The sequence below is a fragment of the Ranitomeya variabilis genome, chromosome 2 (assembly GCF_051348905.1).
Source record: "Ranitomeya variabilis isolate aRanVar5 chromosome 2, aRanVar5.hap1, whole genome shotgun sequence".
NCBI classification, from domain to species: Eukaryota; Metazoa; Chordata; class Amphibia; order Anura; family Dendrobatidae; genus Ranitomeya; species Ranitomeya variabilis.
The window spans coordinates 481523106-481538290 of record NC_135233.1 but is presented as its reverse complement, the minus strand read 5'-3'; the positions used below and the strand labels follow the sequence as shown (position 1 = coordinate 481538290).

Genomic DNA, 15185 nt, shown 5'->3' with positions numbered 1-15185 from the left:
AGTAGTTCTTTTCTTTCGGATGCATACTTACCCATGTATCCTCCTCTGGTGCAGACGTGCCCCACGCATGCGCTGTGCTGCTCCGGCGGCATCGCAGGCTGGGTGCGTTGCCATGGGGATGGGTGGTGATGACGTACGTCCTCCCGCCCATGGTCTGTAGCGCGCGTCGGCCCTCCCCGCCGCAGGAGCGCGCACATCATGATGGGTCTGCACGCCGATTCGCTGAGAGTCCCTCTTACTCCACTATAAAACCTCCTGCCCCCTTTTAATAACCTCCTGACGAAGCCAAGGCAGTGAAACGTGCGTCAAGGCCTTTATTTATCCTGACAGCATGCCTGCACTTTCCTGCTAAGATGTCCCAAGGTATGAATACTTAGCAACTATTGGCACAGATTGATGGCTGACTACTTTGGACTATAGCTATTATTAGTTGCCCTAGTGGACTATCGGTAGACTATTTAGCCCCGTCATTTCCTTAGTATGTCCTCGCTGCATACGACTACTCCATCTACGATGATTTAACTTAGTGCATTGCAGGTGCTGCAGCAGGATAATTTTATTTATTACCTGTGTACCGATATTATCCTTGTAACATCTAGGTACACCGGTTATATTTTAGTTGCTATCACTCATCCACTGTTTATTTTGTCTATGTGAATATTTATCTTTTGAAATAAAATTTGTTATACTTAATTATTAACCCCTATTCTGGCATGGATTTTGTACACAACAACGGCAGTATATTGCCCTGACATTATCTACCTATCCACTGCCTTGCCCTTTCTTTGTAGATTGATAACTTTATTATCCCTGTTAGGCCGGAGACACACTGGTGCGAGATACGGCCGAGTCTCGCTGGCTAAAAGCAAGCTGTGGCACCGGCATTCCGGAGCGGAGCGTGCAGCTCCATGTATTGCTATGCGGCTGCACGCTCCGCTCCGGTGTGCCGGAGTGAATCCTTGCAGCAGAGAATTCCTGATTTCTAGTGGGTGCCACCAGCATGACACACTGTGAGCCTCCTAATATCCTTCTAAAAAATTGGATTACCAAAGCTGACAAGGCAAGTAAAATTGGTGAAGAGTGTGATGTTGAATCCTGAAATGTGTGATTATATGCATATATAAAGGGACACTTTTTCATAGGAGTCAATTTACTAGATTGGATCAGATTTTTATTAGCTTTCAGTGGGTCTGCCAATGCCACTATTTGCTCTCGCTCACACGAGCATATAACTTGGACCAGTACTCTCCAATGTTTTATCGGATATCACTCAGCCCAATGTTATACTATGGGGCTGAGAAGATCAGCCATTTTTTATTATGCCAATTTGGCATGAGAAAACAATCACCGCATACTGCGGGTGCATCCAATGATCGGATCACGCACTCCCATGCAAGTCTATAGGTGCGTGAAAAACATCACCAAAGGGCAGTCCAATTACCGCAAATGCAGATAAAGGAGAAAATGGAGAAGTTAAGTTCTCCGTCTTCTCCGCACCTGTGATCCTATTCTTTCATCCAAGAGAATCGCATCTCTGTAAACTAACAATCGTCTCGAACTCTGATCAGACCTTGAGCCGAGTGTTATTTCCATGATCCATCCGATTCTCTTGGATGAGAGAATCATTGCTTGTATGAGCCATCCCTTTGGTTTATCAAAGAGCATAGACTTTTCAATGGAAAATTAAAAGAAGTATGTACTGGTAATAGAAGATTCATCAGTCAGTTGTGTAAATATGTAATTGACGTCTCTAGAATGGTGTGATTTCTTTGTATTGTGTTTTTGTTTTATTTTTTTTATGCTTCTTTACACTTACGGCACATTTCTGGGGTTCTCCAGTTTCCAGGGACTCCACCAGAGTGGGTACACTGGCGTGAATATTCAGCAAACATACTGCACAGGCACAGCATGTTGTCCTCAGCACTGCAGTGACACAAATCCTGCTTACAAGCATCTATGTATTCCATAGGGTCAAGTATGGTGTTACAATCGAAAAAGGCTGCAGAAGTCAGAGTACTCTTACATATATCCCCCTGTAACGAAGACACATATATCAGTGGTGTAAAGTTAATTTACTGTTGCCAATAATATTTTGCACCCAGGCATCATAATAATCTATAATACAACTTAAAGGGAATCTGTCAGCAGGATTTCCCCCCCCAAAACTATTTATATGTGTATGTAGCTCTTTCAAAGACACATCAAGCAATAACATTGCATGACCAATCCATTCCTCCTTTACTGAGAAATCAGTATTTGTATTGATATGCAAATGAGGCTGAAGAACTGTTTGAATATCTGAAGCCTCTGTCACTCCAGCTCTATTCTCTGCCCTGTGCTGCCTGCTCCTGCTTAATTGATGGTTCTGTGGCCTGAAGTACCACAGGATAGAGGCTGTCTGTCAAGCTGGAGGAGGTACAGTGTATGAGTATGTGGTCAAATTCTGTGCTGCTGAATCATGTATTCAAAGGTATTTTTAAAGTGGTCTTTATTTAACGCGTTTCTGAGTTTCAAAGAACTCCATCAGGAAATACCACATAAAGATTCTAACACCTTTGGATTACATGATTCAGCAGCACAGAATTTGACCACGTTCTCCTACATTGTATTCTCAACGGCTGGTCCCTCGTGGATCTGCGATAGCGAGTCTCTTCAATGCTTGTCTTAAGCTACGTCTGGTGAGTGCTTTTACCTTGCATTGACTGCTTAATCTCGGATAAAACCCTATTGCGCTATTTTCCTCCAACTTTTTTTTAAAGCTGGAGGCAGCACTTGGCAGAGAATAGAGCTGGACTGACAGAGATTTCAGATCTACCATAGCTCTTCAGCTTTAGGGTATGTGCACACGTCCGGATTTCTTGCAGAAATTTCCTGAAGAAAACCGGAAAATTTTCTGCAAGAAATCCGCATTTTTTTTTTTGCGTTTTTTTTCCGTTTTTTTCGCGTTTTTTTAGCATTCTGCAAGTGTAATTAGCTTGCAGAATGCTAAAGTTTTCCAAGCGATCTGTAGCATCGCTTGGAAAACTGACTGACAGGTTGGTCACACTTGTCAAACATACTGTTTGACAAGTGTGACCAACTTTTTACTATAGATGCTGCTTTTGCAGCATCTATAGTAAAAGATAGAATGTTTAAAAATAATAAAAAAAATTAAAAAAATGCTTATACTCACCCGCAGACAGCTGATCTCCTCACCGGCATCCGTTCCGTATAGATGGTGTGTGCGCGCAGGACCTTCCATGACGTCGCGGTCACGTGAGCGGTCACATGACCGCTCACGACCAATCACAAGACAGTGACGTCATCGGCAGGTCCTTCACCGCACACCAGCTACAGGAACCGAAGCGGGAGCATGCACCTGAGAGGCGGGAAGACATCGAAGGTGAGTATAGGACTATTTTTTATTTTAATTCTTATTTTTTGACCACTTATATGGTGCCCAGTCCGTGGAGGAGAGTCTCCTCTTCTCCACCCTGGGTACCAACCGCACATAATCTGCTTACTTCCCAAATGGTGTGCACAGCCCCGTGCGGGAAGTAAGCAGATCAATGGACTCCCAGGTGTGCGGAATCCCCTGTAATTCCGCATTTTAATGAACATGTTGCTTTTTTTTCCGCGATGCGATTTTTTCGCGGAAAAAAAGGCTACATTTGCACAAAAAATGCGGAATACACTGAAAATAATGGGAGGCATATGTTAGCGTTTTTTTCGCGTTTTTTTCGCGTTTTTATAGCGAAAAATACTGAACATGTGCACATGGCCTTACTTTTATATCAATTCAAACGCTGATTTCTTAGTAACTGATGAAAGGACTGGCCAATTGAAGATATTGCTGGACTGGTCTCTGAAAAAACTACAAGCACGTGAAAATAGTTTGGGGATGAAATCCTGCTGACAGATTACCTTTAATTGTATCTATAATGGTTGAAGAGTTAGTAGTCATAATTAGCTCCAGAGATACTTAAGCAGTGCCACAGAGGACTAGCATGACTTGTTTTGGTCCTGTTCACTGGTGTTATTGAGAAACAGAAGAGGGAGGAGGTGTAATATATTAGAACTCCAGGGAGAGAAGAAGCTAACAAGTCTGTCACTGTGGCAGTAGCAGCCTGTGGTGCAGTATTACCTTTCACTATATCAGTTGCATATGATGTTATAAGTAGTGATGAGCGAGTGTACTCGTTGCTCGGGTTTTCCAGAGAACGCTCGGGTGACCTCCGAGTATTTGTAACTGCTCGGAGATTTTGTTTTTATCATGGCAGCTGAATGATTTACAGCTACTAGCCTGCTTGATTACATGTGAGGATTCCCTAGCAACCAGGCAACCCCCACATGTACTCAGGCTGGCTAGTAGCTGTAAATCATTCAGCTGCAGTGATGAAAACTAAATCTCCGAACACTAAAAAATACTCGGAGACCACCCGAGCGTGCTCTGGAAAACCCAAGCAACGAGAATACTCGCTCATCACTACTTATAAGATAAAAAAGGATGCTTAGTGGGTATGTGTTAAAGGCTTTGTACACCTTTGAACAGATCTTTGTTAATTGTGCATTTGCATCCTAAATATAAATTTGTAGGGAATCTGGCATTAGATTCATGTTACCCGAACCCGATGCACCATGAATTAGAGCCTGGCTGCGCAATTGCAGCTGGGTATTTCTTTCTCTGAAAAGTCAGCCAAGGACTACAGGTAGACGTGTTAGGCTGGAACCATCCCTAGAAAGCTTCTCCCTGCCCTACGCTGGCTGATTGACAGGTCTCTCCCATACCTGACTCGTCAATCACTTGCTATGGTCCCAGGTTGGCTCCTCAAACACTTCAGCATTTAAAAGAAAGACATATCTGACTGCAATTACATAGCTATGTCCTGATTTATGCTGCACGTCCTTCGTGCATGACTTTAATGATAGGTTCCCTTTAAGTGAATTCCTAAATAGTCTTCTATAAATTTGCTCTACCATTTTACTGCTGCAGAGTGACCATAAGTTATTTAGCTTAGTGATACAAATGTTTCAGGGCACCTGCTCCTCTCCAGAAGGCACTGTTTGTTCTCCCTCCTCTCTCTCTATTCACCAACTGTAGGAATGGAGAAGGTGTAAACATTTTTTTTTTCTACATACATGTCCAAAAAAAACTGATGCCACTCTGATCAAATTCTGATCAGAATAAGTGTGCTGTTTTTCTCGAATGTGGAGGAATTGGTTGTGTGAACCTGCCCTTAGGTTACAGTCATACATCCCTGTCAATTTTGTATATGCATGAGAAATGGTCAGCTTTTCTCTTGTGTCATTTGTGTGGCATCCGTTTAGTGAGGCCGTACTGGGCCCCAGGCCTCTGAAGGGAGGACGACATGACAGGGTTGAGAGGGCCTATGGGGAGTGAACAGGTCGAAGAGGGCGGCGTAGTAAGGGTTAAGGGATTTGAATTGTAGAGTCGGGATAGGGCTGTGGGGGTAGGGGGGAAAGGAGGTGGAGCTAAGGGGAGCAGTATAAGAGGGATTCGCCATCTTAGTGGGACAACCATTTTAGGTGCCCCATATCAGAGAATCAAGCTGCAGGGTACCTGTATTATGGAAATCGAGGCGATATTACAGCAGTTGAGGGACACTGCTGGGACCAGATGTTAGGGGTCGAGTTCACGTTTCTGCACAAGAGGAATCTCGGCCATCTCCGCTGTGGTCTCCCATTCTTCTCCTGCTGCAGTAGAGTCTGCTCAGCGGAGACGTCGGTCCCAGTGTCCAGCTCAGTCTGACTGTGCAAAGGGTTACTGCTGCCTTTCCAGCTTCTGCCATTGTAGCAAGTGCTGGGCAGCGGCAAGCAGACATTTTTGGGACTAAGTCCTACTTTTCCCCTCCTGAGCATGCCCAGGGTAAGATCTCTCGTTGGAGATCAAGGGTCACATGCTCAGATACTGCAGCAAATCCCATTGGTCCTCTAGGAAGGTCCTGAAGGTGCTCAACTTCTGTGGCAGCCTCCCATTGGTCCTTCTGGGAAGGTCCTGTACTTGCTGCAGCTATAAAAGGTTCACATGACCGCACGGCCATGTGCTAGTGTACATGTGAAAACATGTGTGTTGATGAGTTCAAGTCATTCTTTAAACATCCCCTACCTTGTGTATGACTGCTCGCATAAGGTGGATGTCTGCTGTCGGGTGCCCGACTAAGCTATCAGCATTAAACATACGATACAGCATCTATTGCTGTGACCACCAGTGCGGTGCTGTGCGCTATTAGAGCACTTCTCTAACCCAAGTCTGGGTGGTTGGTGTCCGCCAGTGCGGCACTGCTCGCACTCTTGTGCTTAAATTTACTATTATTAGTTATAGTCTGACACCCAGTAGCGGTGTCGAGCGCAAGTGGTCTAGACAAACTCTATTCCCGAGTCTTGGGATTGAGTTCTGTGACTCCTTGCTTGCGCTCTTTGTGCGGTACCATGGCCCCGTGACGTAACAGAGTTCGCTTCCACCGCCATATAGTGCCGCCATTTGCCAGCAGCAGGTTCTCTCCTGCACGGTGGACCCCGGGCTGCGAACTCCCCAAATATCATCTCACTATTTACTCATTCCGCCAGTCCTAATAGAACACTAGCGCCAGGGTTTGGCAAGTAAATGGCGGACGATCAGCGTCTACAGCGGTACATCCAGCAGCTGAAGGGTAGCTCTAGAATGCACAACCTCAGCTGTGGATGTTACCGCAGTTGCTGTTCAGGCTGCAAATGTAGATGCAGCCAGTTTGTCCTCTGCCACCTCTGCTCCGACTTTATCCCGTCTCCCGCTTCCAGACAAGTTTGCTGGTGACAGTAAGCTATGTCGGGGATTCGTGAGTCAGTGGTCCATACATCTAGAGCTTCTGGCTGCACGTTTTCCTATGGAATGGGCGAAAGTGGGTTTTATCTTATCCCTTTTGTCACGCAGGGTGTTGGAGTGGGCAACGCCGTTGTGGGAGCGTGATGATCGTGTGGTGCAGAGTGCTCCTCTCTTCCTACACTCTCTGAAACAGGTCTTTTTAGGACCTTGTGTCACCCACGATACTGCACTCCAAGTGTTGGCAATAACACAGGGTTCATCCATGGTCAGCCAGTTCGCCATCCAATTCCGGACTCTGGTCTCAGAGCTGGAGTGGCTGGATAAAGTCCTTATTCCAGTGTTCTGGAAAGGACTGGCAAACAATGTGAAGGACGCCTTGGCCACCAGGGAGATTCCCGCCACACTGGAGAAGCTTATTACAATATCTACCCGTATCGACCTCCATTTTAATGAGCGGAGGTTAGAACGGACCCAATGTAGGCAGAGGTTCCGGCTGGCTCCCACCTTCACCAGACCTCTAGAATCTTCCGTTCAGGCGTCCGACTCCCTTGAGGCCATGGAGGTTTCTCGAGCGGGACCTAAGTCCCGGGCCACTCGAGTACCCGTGGTTTGTGATGTTTGCCAACTGTTAGGACATTATGCTAATAAATGTCCACAGTAGTTGGGAAAACATCGCGTCTAGTAACCATTGGAGGTGGTTCACTAGTCACAGCGGCATTTTCCTCCAAGCTGTCCTTAAAAGGGACAATCACGTTAGGCTCATCCACTCTAACAGTCGAGCTTTGTGTGGACTCTGGAGCAGAAGGGAATTTTATGTCCTCTGCTTTAGCTCTGCTCCATGCAATACCTCTGGTGATGCTCGCCAAATCAGTGACTGTTAGAGTAGTGAATGGGTCGACACCTCCTTCACAAATCACACACCAGACTGTCCCTTTCACATTATCCATGTCCCCTTCCCACCAGGAGATTATTTCCCTTCTTGTCCTTCCCGAGGGAATGGACGAGATTCTGCTGGGAATACCCTGGCTCCGTTTCCACTCCCCACATATTGAGTGGACCTCTGGGAGGATATTGGGTTGGAGTGAATCATGTAAGGGCAGATGTGTGAGGGAGGGCGTTCCGGTTTCCACTACTTAGATACCCGCAGATCTTTCTTCCCTTCCCAAGTGCTATTGGTCCTATGCAGACGTGTTCTTCAAAAAGGCTGAGGAGACCCTTCCACCTCACTGCCCCTATGACTGTCCTATTGATCAAATGCCTGAAGCAGAAACTCCTTGGGGACGGGTCTATCCCCTCTCTCTCCCGGAAACGGAGGCTATGTCCCAATACATCCAGGAGAATCTGGAAAGAGGGTTCATTAAGAAGCAAGCAGGGGGGGCCCACTCGTTCGCATTGGCACTGGCACAGGGCCCCTCAAAGTACGGTGGTGTGTTTGACGGCGGGGGCACCTCCCACCGGCAGAGACACTTTTGCATACTATGAGGGGCCCTGTGCCAGTGACGTCGCCAACGAGTATGCCCTCTACCTGATGAAGGAACCTGCACTTTCATCTTCACCTTCCTCTTTGTCCCCGTGTAAGGTGGTATAGTATGCGGGAAGGGGAACCTGACTTTCAGCAGGGTCAGATTCTGGCTGTGTAGAGTGCAAGGGGAATGTAGTGGTCTGGGTCAATGTACCAGCCAACTCATCTAGCAGTGGCTGGGCAATGGGCAGGATGAGGAGGAAACACAGATATAGGCAAAATAATACAGTAGGCTAAATGTAGTTCAAAATTGGTAACAGGACTAAACAGGCGGCATTGCTTTGTTCAGTGGAGGAAAACTTTAATGAGTGGCAGACACAGTTAGTAGGCCCAAGTAATAAAGTGGGCCAAATGCAGTTCAAAATTGGTATCAGGAGTAAACAGGCAGCACTGCTTTGTTCAGTGGAGGAGAACAGAAAGGAGCGGTAGACACCGTTAGTAGGCCCGACCAAACAAGTAGGCCAAATGCAGTTTAATATTCGAAACAGGAGGAAACTGGCGGCTCAGCTTTGTTCAGTGGAGGAGAAAGGCAAGGAGTGGCAGACACCATTAGTAGGCCCAACCAAACAAGTAGGCCAAAGGCAGTTTAATATTCAAAACAGGAGTAAATTGGCAATTCAGCTTTGTTCAGTGGAGGAGAACAACAAGCAGCGGCAGACACCGTTAGTAGGCCGAACCAAACAAGTAGGCCAAATGCAGTTTAATATTCGAAACAGGAGTAAACTGGCAGTTCAGCTTTGTTCAGTGGAGGAGAAAAGCAAGGAGCGGCAGACACCGTTACTAGGACCAACCAAACAAGTAGGCCAAATGCAGTTTAACCCCTTTCTGCCATTGGACGTACTATTCCGTCCATGTGGGGTGGGCCCTAATTCCCAAGGACGAAATAGTACGTCCAGCACGATCGGCCGCGCTCACAGGGGGAGCGCGGCCGATCGCGGCCGGGTGTCAGCTGCCTATCGCAGCTGACATCTGGCACTATGTGCCAGGAGCGGTCACGGACCGCCCCCGGCACATTAACCCCCGGCACACCGCGATCAAACATGATCGCGGTGTGCCGGCGGTACAGGGAAGCATCGCGCAGGGAGGGGGCTCCCTGCGGGCTTCCCTGAGACCCCCGGAGCAACGCGATGTGATCGCGTTGCTGCGAGGGTCTCCTACCTCCTATCCCTGCAGGCCCCGGATCCAAAATGGCCGCGGGGCTGCATCCGGGGCCTGCAGGGATTACTTCCGGGTGCCGTGCAGGCTGCAGGTGAAAGCTGCAGCCTGCACGGCTGTAAGTGAGATCGGTGATCTGACAGAGTGCTGTGCACACTGTCAGATCACCGATCTGAAATGTCCCCCCCTGGGACAAAGTAAAAAAGTAAAAAAAAAATTCCCACATGTGTAAAAAAAAAAAAAGAAAAAAAAATTCCTAAATAAAGAAAAAATATATATATATTATTCCCATAAATACATTCCTTTATCTAAATAAAAAAAATCAAACAATAAAAGTACACATATTTAGTATCGCCGCGTCCATAACGACCCCACCTATAAAACTATATCACTAGTTAACCCCTTCAGTGAACACCGTAAAAAAAAAAAAAAAAAAAAACGAGGCTAAAAACAACGCTTTATTCTCATACCGCCAAACAAAAAGTAGAATAACACGCGATCAAAAAGACAGATATAAATAATCATGGTACCACTGCAAACGTCATCTTGTCCCGCAAAAAACGAGCTGCCATACAGCATCATCAGCAAAAAAATAAAAAAGTTATAGTCCTCAGAATAAAGCGATGCCAAAATAATTATTTTTTCTATAAAATAGTTTTTATTGTATAAAAGCACCAAAACATAAAAAAATGATAGAAATGAGGTATCGCTGTAATCGTACTGACCCGAAGAATAAAACTGCTTTATCAATTTTACCAAACGCGGAACGGTATAAACGCCTCCCCCAAAAGAATTTCATGAATAGCTGGTTTTTGGTAATTCTGCCTCACAAAAATCGGAATAAAAAGCGATAAAAAAATCTCCTGTGCCCGAGCATGTTACCAATAAAAACGTCAACTCGTTCCGCAAAAAACAAGACCTCACATGACTCTGTGGTCTCAAATATGGAAAAATTATAGCTCTCAAAATGTGGTAACGCAAAAAATATTTTTTGCAATAAAAAGCTTCTTTCAGTGTGTGACAGCTGCCAATCATAAAAATCCGCTAAAAAACCTGCTACAAAAGTAAATCAAACCCCCCTTCATCACCCCCTTAGTTAGGGAAAAATAAAAAAAATTAAAAAATGTATTTATTTCCATTTTACCATTAGGGTTAGGGCTAGGGTTAGGGTTAGGGCTAGGGTTAGGGTTAGGGTTAGGGTTGGGGCTAGGGTTAGGGCTAGGGTTAGGGTTGGGGCTAGGGTTAGGGCTAGGGTTGGGGCTAGGGTTAGGGTTGGGGCTAGGGTTAGGGTTGGGGCTAGGGTTAGGGCTAGAGTTAGGGTTAAGGCTACAGTTAGGGTTGGGGCTAAAGTTAGGGTTAGGGTTGGGGCTAAAGTTAGGGTTAGGGTTTGGATTACATCTACGGTTGGGAATAGGGTTGGGATTAGGGTTAGGGGTGTGTCTGGATTAGAAATGTGGTTAGGGTTATCGTTGGGATTAGGGTTAGGGGTGTGTTTGGATTAGGGTTTCAGTTATAATTGGGGGGTTTCCACTGTTTAGGCACATCAGGGGCTCTCCAAACGCGACATGGCGTCCGATCTCAATTTCAGCCAATTCTGCGTTGAAAAAGTAACACAGTGCTCCTTCCCTTCCGAGCTCTCCCGTGTGCCCAAACAGGGGTTTACCCCAACATATGGGGTATCAGCGTACTCGGAACACATTGGAGAACAACTTTTGGGGTCCAATTTCTCCTGTTACCCTTGGGAAAATAAAAAAAACTGGGGGCTAAAAAATAATTTTTGTGGAAAAAAAAATATTTTTTATTCGCATGGCTCTGCGTTATAAACTGTAGTGAAACAATTGGGGGTTCAAAGCTCTCACAACACATCTAGATGAGTTCCTTAGGGGGTCTACTTTCCAAAATGGTGTCACTTGCGGGGGGTTTCTACTGTTTAGGTACATTAGGGCCTCTGCAAACGCAATGTGACGCCTGCAGACCATTCCATCTAAGTCTGCATTCCAAATGGTGCTCCTTCCCTTCCGAGCCCTCCCATGCGCCCAAACGGTGGTTCCCCTCCACATATGGGGTATCAGCGTACTCAAGACAAATTGGACAACAACTTTTGGGGTCCAATTTCTCCTGTTACCCTTGGGAAAATACAAAACTGGGGGCTAAAAAATAATTTTGGGGGGAAATTTTTTTTTTTAATTTTCACGGCTATGCGTTATAAACTGTAGTGAAACACTTGAGGGTTCAAAACTCTCACAACACATCTAGATGAGTTGCTTAGGGGGTCTACTTTCCAAAATTGTGTCACTTGTGTTTTTTTTTTACTGTTTAGGTACATTAGGGCTCTGCAAACGCAATGTGACGCCTGCAGACCATTCCATCTAAGTCTGCATTCAAAATGGCGCTCCATCCCTTCCGAGCCCTCCCATGCGCCCAAACAGTGGTTCCCCCCCACATATGGGGTATCAGCGTACTCAGGACAAATTGGACAACAACTTTTGCGGTCCAATTTCTCCTGTTACCCTTGGGAAAATACAAAACTGGGGGCTAAAAAATAATTTTTGTGGGAAAAAAATGTTTGTTTTATTTTTACGGCTCTGCATTATAAACTTCTGTGAAGCAGTTGGTGGGTCAAAGTGCTCACTACACCTCTAGATAAGTTCCTTAGGGGGTCTACTTTCCAAAATGGTGTCACTTGTGGGGGGTTTCAATGTTTAGGCACATCAGTGGCTCTCCAAACGCAACATGGGGTCCCATCTCAATTCCTGTCAATTTTGCAGTGAAAAGTCAAACGGCACTCCTTCCCTTCTGAGCTCTCCCATGCGCCCAAACAGTGGTTTACCCCCACATATGGGGTATCAGCGTACTCAGGACAAATTGTACAACAACTTTTGGGGTCCAATTTCTTCTCTTACCCTTGGGAAAATAAAAAATTGGGGGTGAAAAGATAATTTTTGTGAAAAAATATGATTTTTTATTTTTACGGTTCTGCATTATAAACTTCTGTGAAGCACTTGGTGGGTCAAACTGCTCACCACGCCTCTAGATAAGTTCCTTAGGGGGTCTACTTTCCAAAATGGTGTCACTTGTGGGGGGTTTCAATGTTTAGGCACATTAGTGGCTCTCCAAACGCAACATGGCGTCCCACCTCAAGTCCTGTCAATTTTGCATTGAAAAGTCAAACGGCGCTCCTTCCCTTCCGAGCTCTCCCATGCGCCCAAACAGTGTTTTACCCCCACATATGGGGTATCAGCGTACTCAGGACAAATTGTACAACATCTTTTGGGGTCCACTTTCTCCTGTTACCCTGGGTAAAATAAAACAAATTGGAGCTGAAATAAATTTTGTGTGAAAAAAAAGTTAAATGCTCATTTTTATTTAAACATTCCAAAAATTCCTGTGAAACACCTTAAGGGTTAATAAACTTCTTGAATGTGGTTTTGAGCACCTTGAGGGGTGCAGTTTTTAGAATGGTGTCACACTTGGCTATTTTCTATCATATAAACCCCTCAAAATGACTTCAAATGAGATGTGGTCCCTAAAAAAAAATGATGTTGTGAAAATGAGAAATTGCTGGTCAAATTTTAACCCTTATAACTCCCTAACAAAAAAAAAATTTGGTTCCAAAATTGTGCTGATGTAAAGTAGACATGTGGGAAACGTTACTTATTAAGTATTTTGTGTGACATATCACTGTGATTTAATTGCATAAAAATTCAAAGTTGGAAAATTGCAAAATTTTTAAAATTTTCGCCAAATTTCCGTTTTTTTCACAAATAAACGCATGTAATATCAAAGAAATTTTATGACTATCATGAAGTACAATATGTCACGAGAAAACAATGTCAGAATCACCGGGATCCATTGAAGCGTTCCAGAGTTATAACCTCATAAAAGGACAGTGGTCAGAATTGTAAAAATTGGCCCGGTCCATAACGTGCAAACCACTCTTGGGGGTGAAGGGGTTAATATTCAAAACAGGAGTAAAGTGGTGGCTCAGCTTTGTTCAGTGGAGGAGAACAACAAGCAGCAGCAGACACCATTAGTAGGCCCAACCAAACAAGTAGGCCAAATGCAGTTTAATATTCGAAACAGGAGTAAACTGGCGGCTCAGCTTTGTTCAGTGGAGGAGAACAACAAGCAGTGGCAGACACCGTTAGTAGGCCCAACCAAACAAGTAGGCCAAATGCAGTTTAATATTCGAAACAGGAGTAAACTGGCGGCTCAGCTTTGTTCAGTGGAGGAGAACAACAAGCAGTGGCAGACACCATTAGTAGGCCCAACCAAACAAGAAGGCTGGGATGGCTGTTCTCGCAAAGAAGTGCCGACTGGGTAGGTTATAGTGTGGTACTGCGTAGGCCATCAGGTCTTTGAAAGCTTCGCTTTCAACCAACCGGTAGGGCATCATCTCTAATGAGATTAGTCTAGCAATGTGGGCGTTCAAACCCTGTGTACGCGGATGAGAGGATGAGTACTTTCTTGTCCTAATGAGAGTCTCTTGTAGGGTGAGCTGGACTGGAGAGCTGCATATGGTGGAACAAGCGGTGGTGGTGGTGGTGGACATGGCGGATTGAGAGAGGGTTGGTGATAGTATTCTTGATGTTGACCTACATACAGTGTTTCCTACCAAAAACCTTGTGATTCCCTGACTGCTTTGGCCTTGCGACGATACCTCCACATTTGCTGCTGGTGGTGTCCTAACCGGTGGGCTTACAGTGAGGGAATTGTTAAAGAAATGGTTAATCTTCATTTTGTTAAATGTCAGAAAAATAGCAGAAAAACAAAGTATTGCACAATGTTATAATCTGAGTCTCATTTCCCGGATATCTTACATAACAGTGGTACAATAATTCCCAGAAAATGTCAAGGACGTCCGAAAACACCCAAAAAATGTTGAATGTTTAGCCAACATCTCATAAAATCGCAGACATGTGCAAACCCCCCCACACATTCTTCTCAGTGATCTGTCTTGGATACCAGGATGTGTATGACAACTCATTGTGTAATATATCTCCTTGCCAATTTATTATGTAACTCTACATTTCCTTTTGATCTTGGGCCTTTAAAAGCCCAGCCCTAAAAATAAAGACCAGAGACTACTTGGACAGACAACAAGCGTGTGTCTCTCTGATTATTGCTTCATCGCTTAGGTACCTAAAAGACAGAACACCTGAGTAGGTTGGAAATCCCTTCTCTAACAGTAGGTTATAGCGTGGTACTGCGTAGGCCATCAGGTCTTTGAAAGCTTCGCTTTCAATCAACTGGTAGGGCATCATCTCTAATGAGATTAGTCTAGCAATGTGGGCGTTCAAACCCTGTTTACGTGGATGAGAGGATGAGTACTTTCTTGTCCTAACGAGAGTCTCTTGTAGGGTGAGCTAGACTGGAGAGCTGCATATGGTGGAACAAGCGGTGGTGGTGGTGGTGGACATGGCGGATTGAGAGAGGGTTGGTGATGGTATTCTTGATGTTGACCTACATACAGTGTTTCCTACCAAAAACCTTGTGATTCCCTGACTGCTTTGGCCTTGCGACGATACCTCCACATTTGCTGCTGGTGGTGTCCTAACCGGTGGGCTTACAGTGAGGGAAGCAATGTAGCGTTGCTGACTACCTTCATTCTGAGCAGGTGCACCAACGGTACGGGATGTTTGGTAGTTAGTCCAGGCTTGCAAGTGCATGCTGGTTAAATGTCTACGCATGCACGTTGTATTTAAA

The 15185-nt window shown here is 45.2% G+C and overlaps 1 protein-coding gene across 1 annotated transcript in view; it reads right to left on the bottom strand.

Annotated features, from left to right (window-relative positions):
* LOC143803850 (mucin-5AC-like) overlaps positions 1-15185 on the bottom strand; it is a 157102-nt gene that overhangs the window by 125204 nt on the left and 16713 nt on the right. The window contains exon 6 of the mRNA XM_077281614.1: positions 1817-2033. Within this exon, the coding sequence (XP_077137729.1) occupies positions 1817-2033 (217 nt within the window). The remainder of the gene's footprint in view (positions 1-1816; positions 2034-15185) is intronic.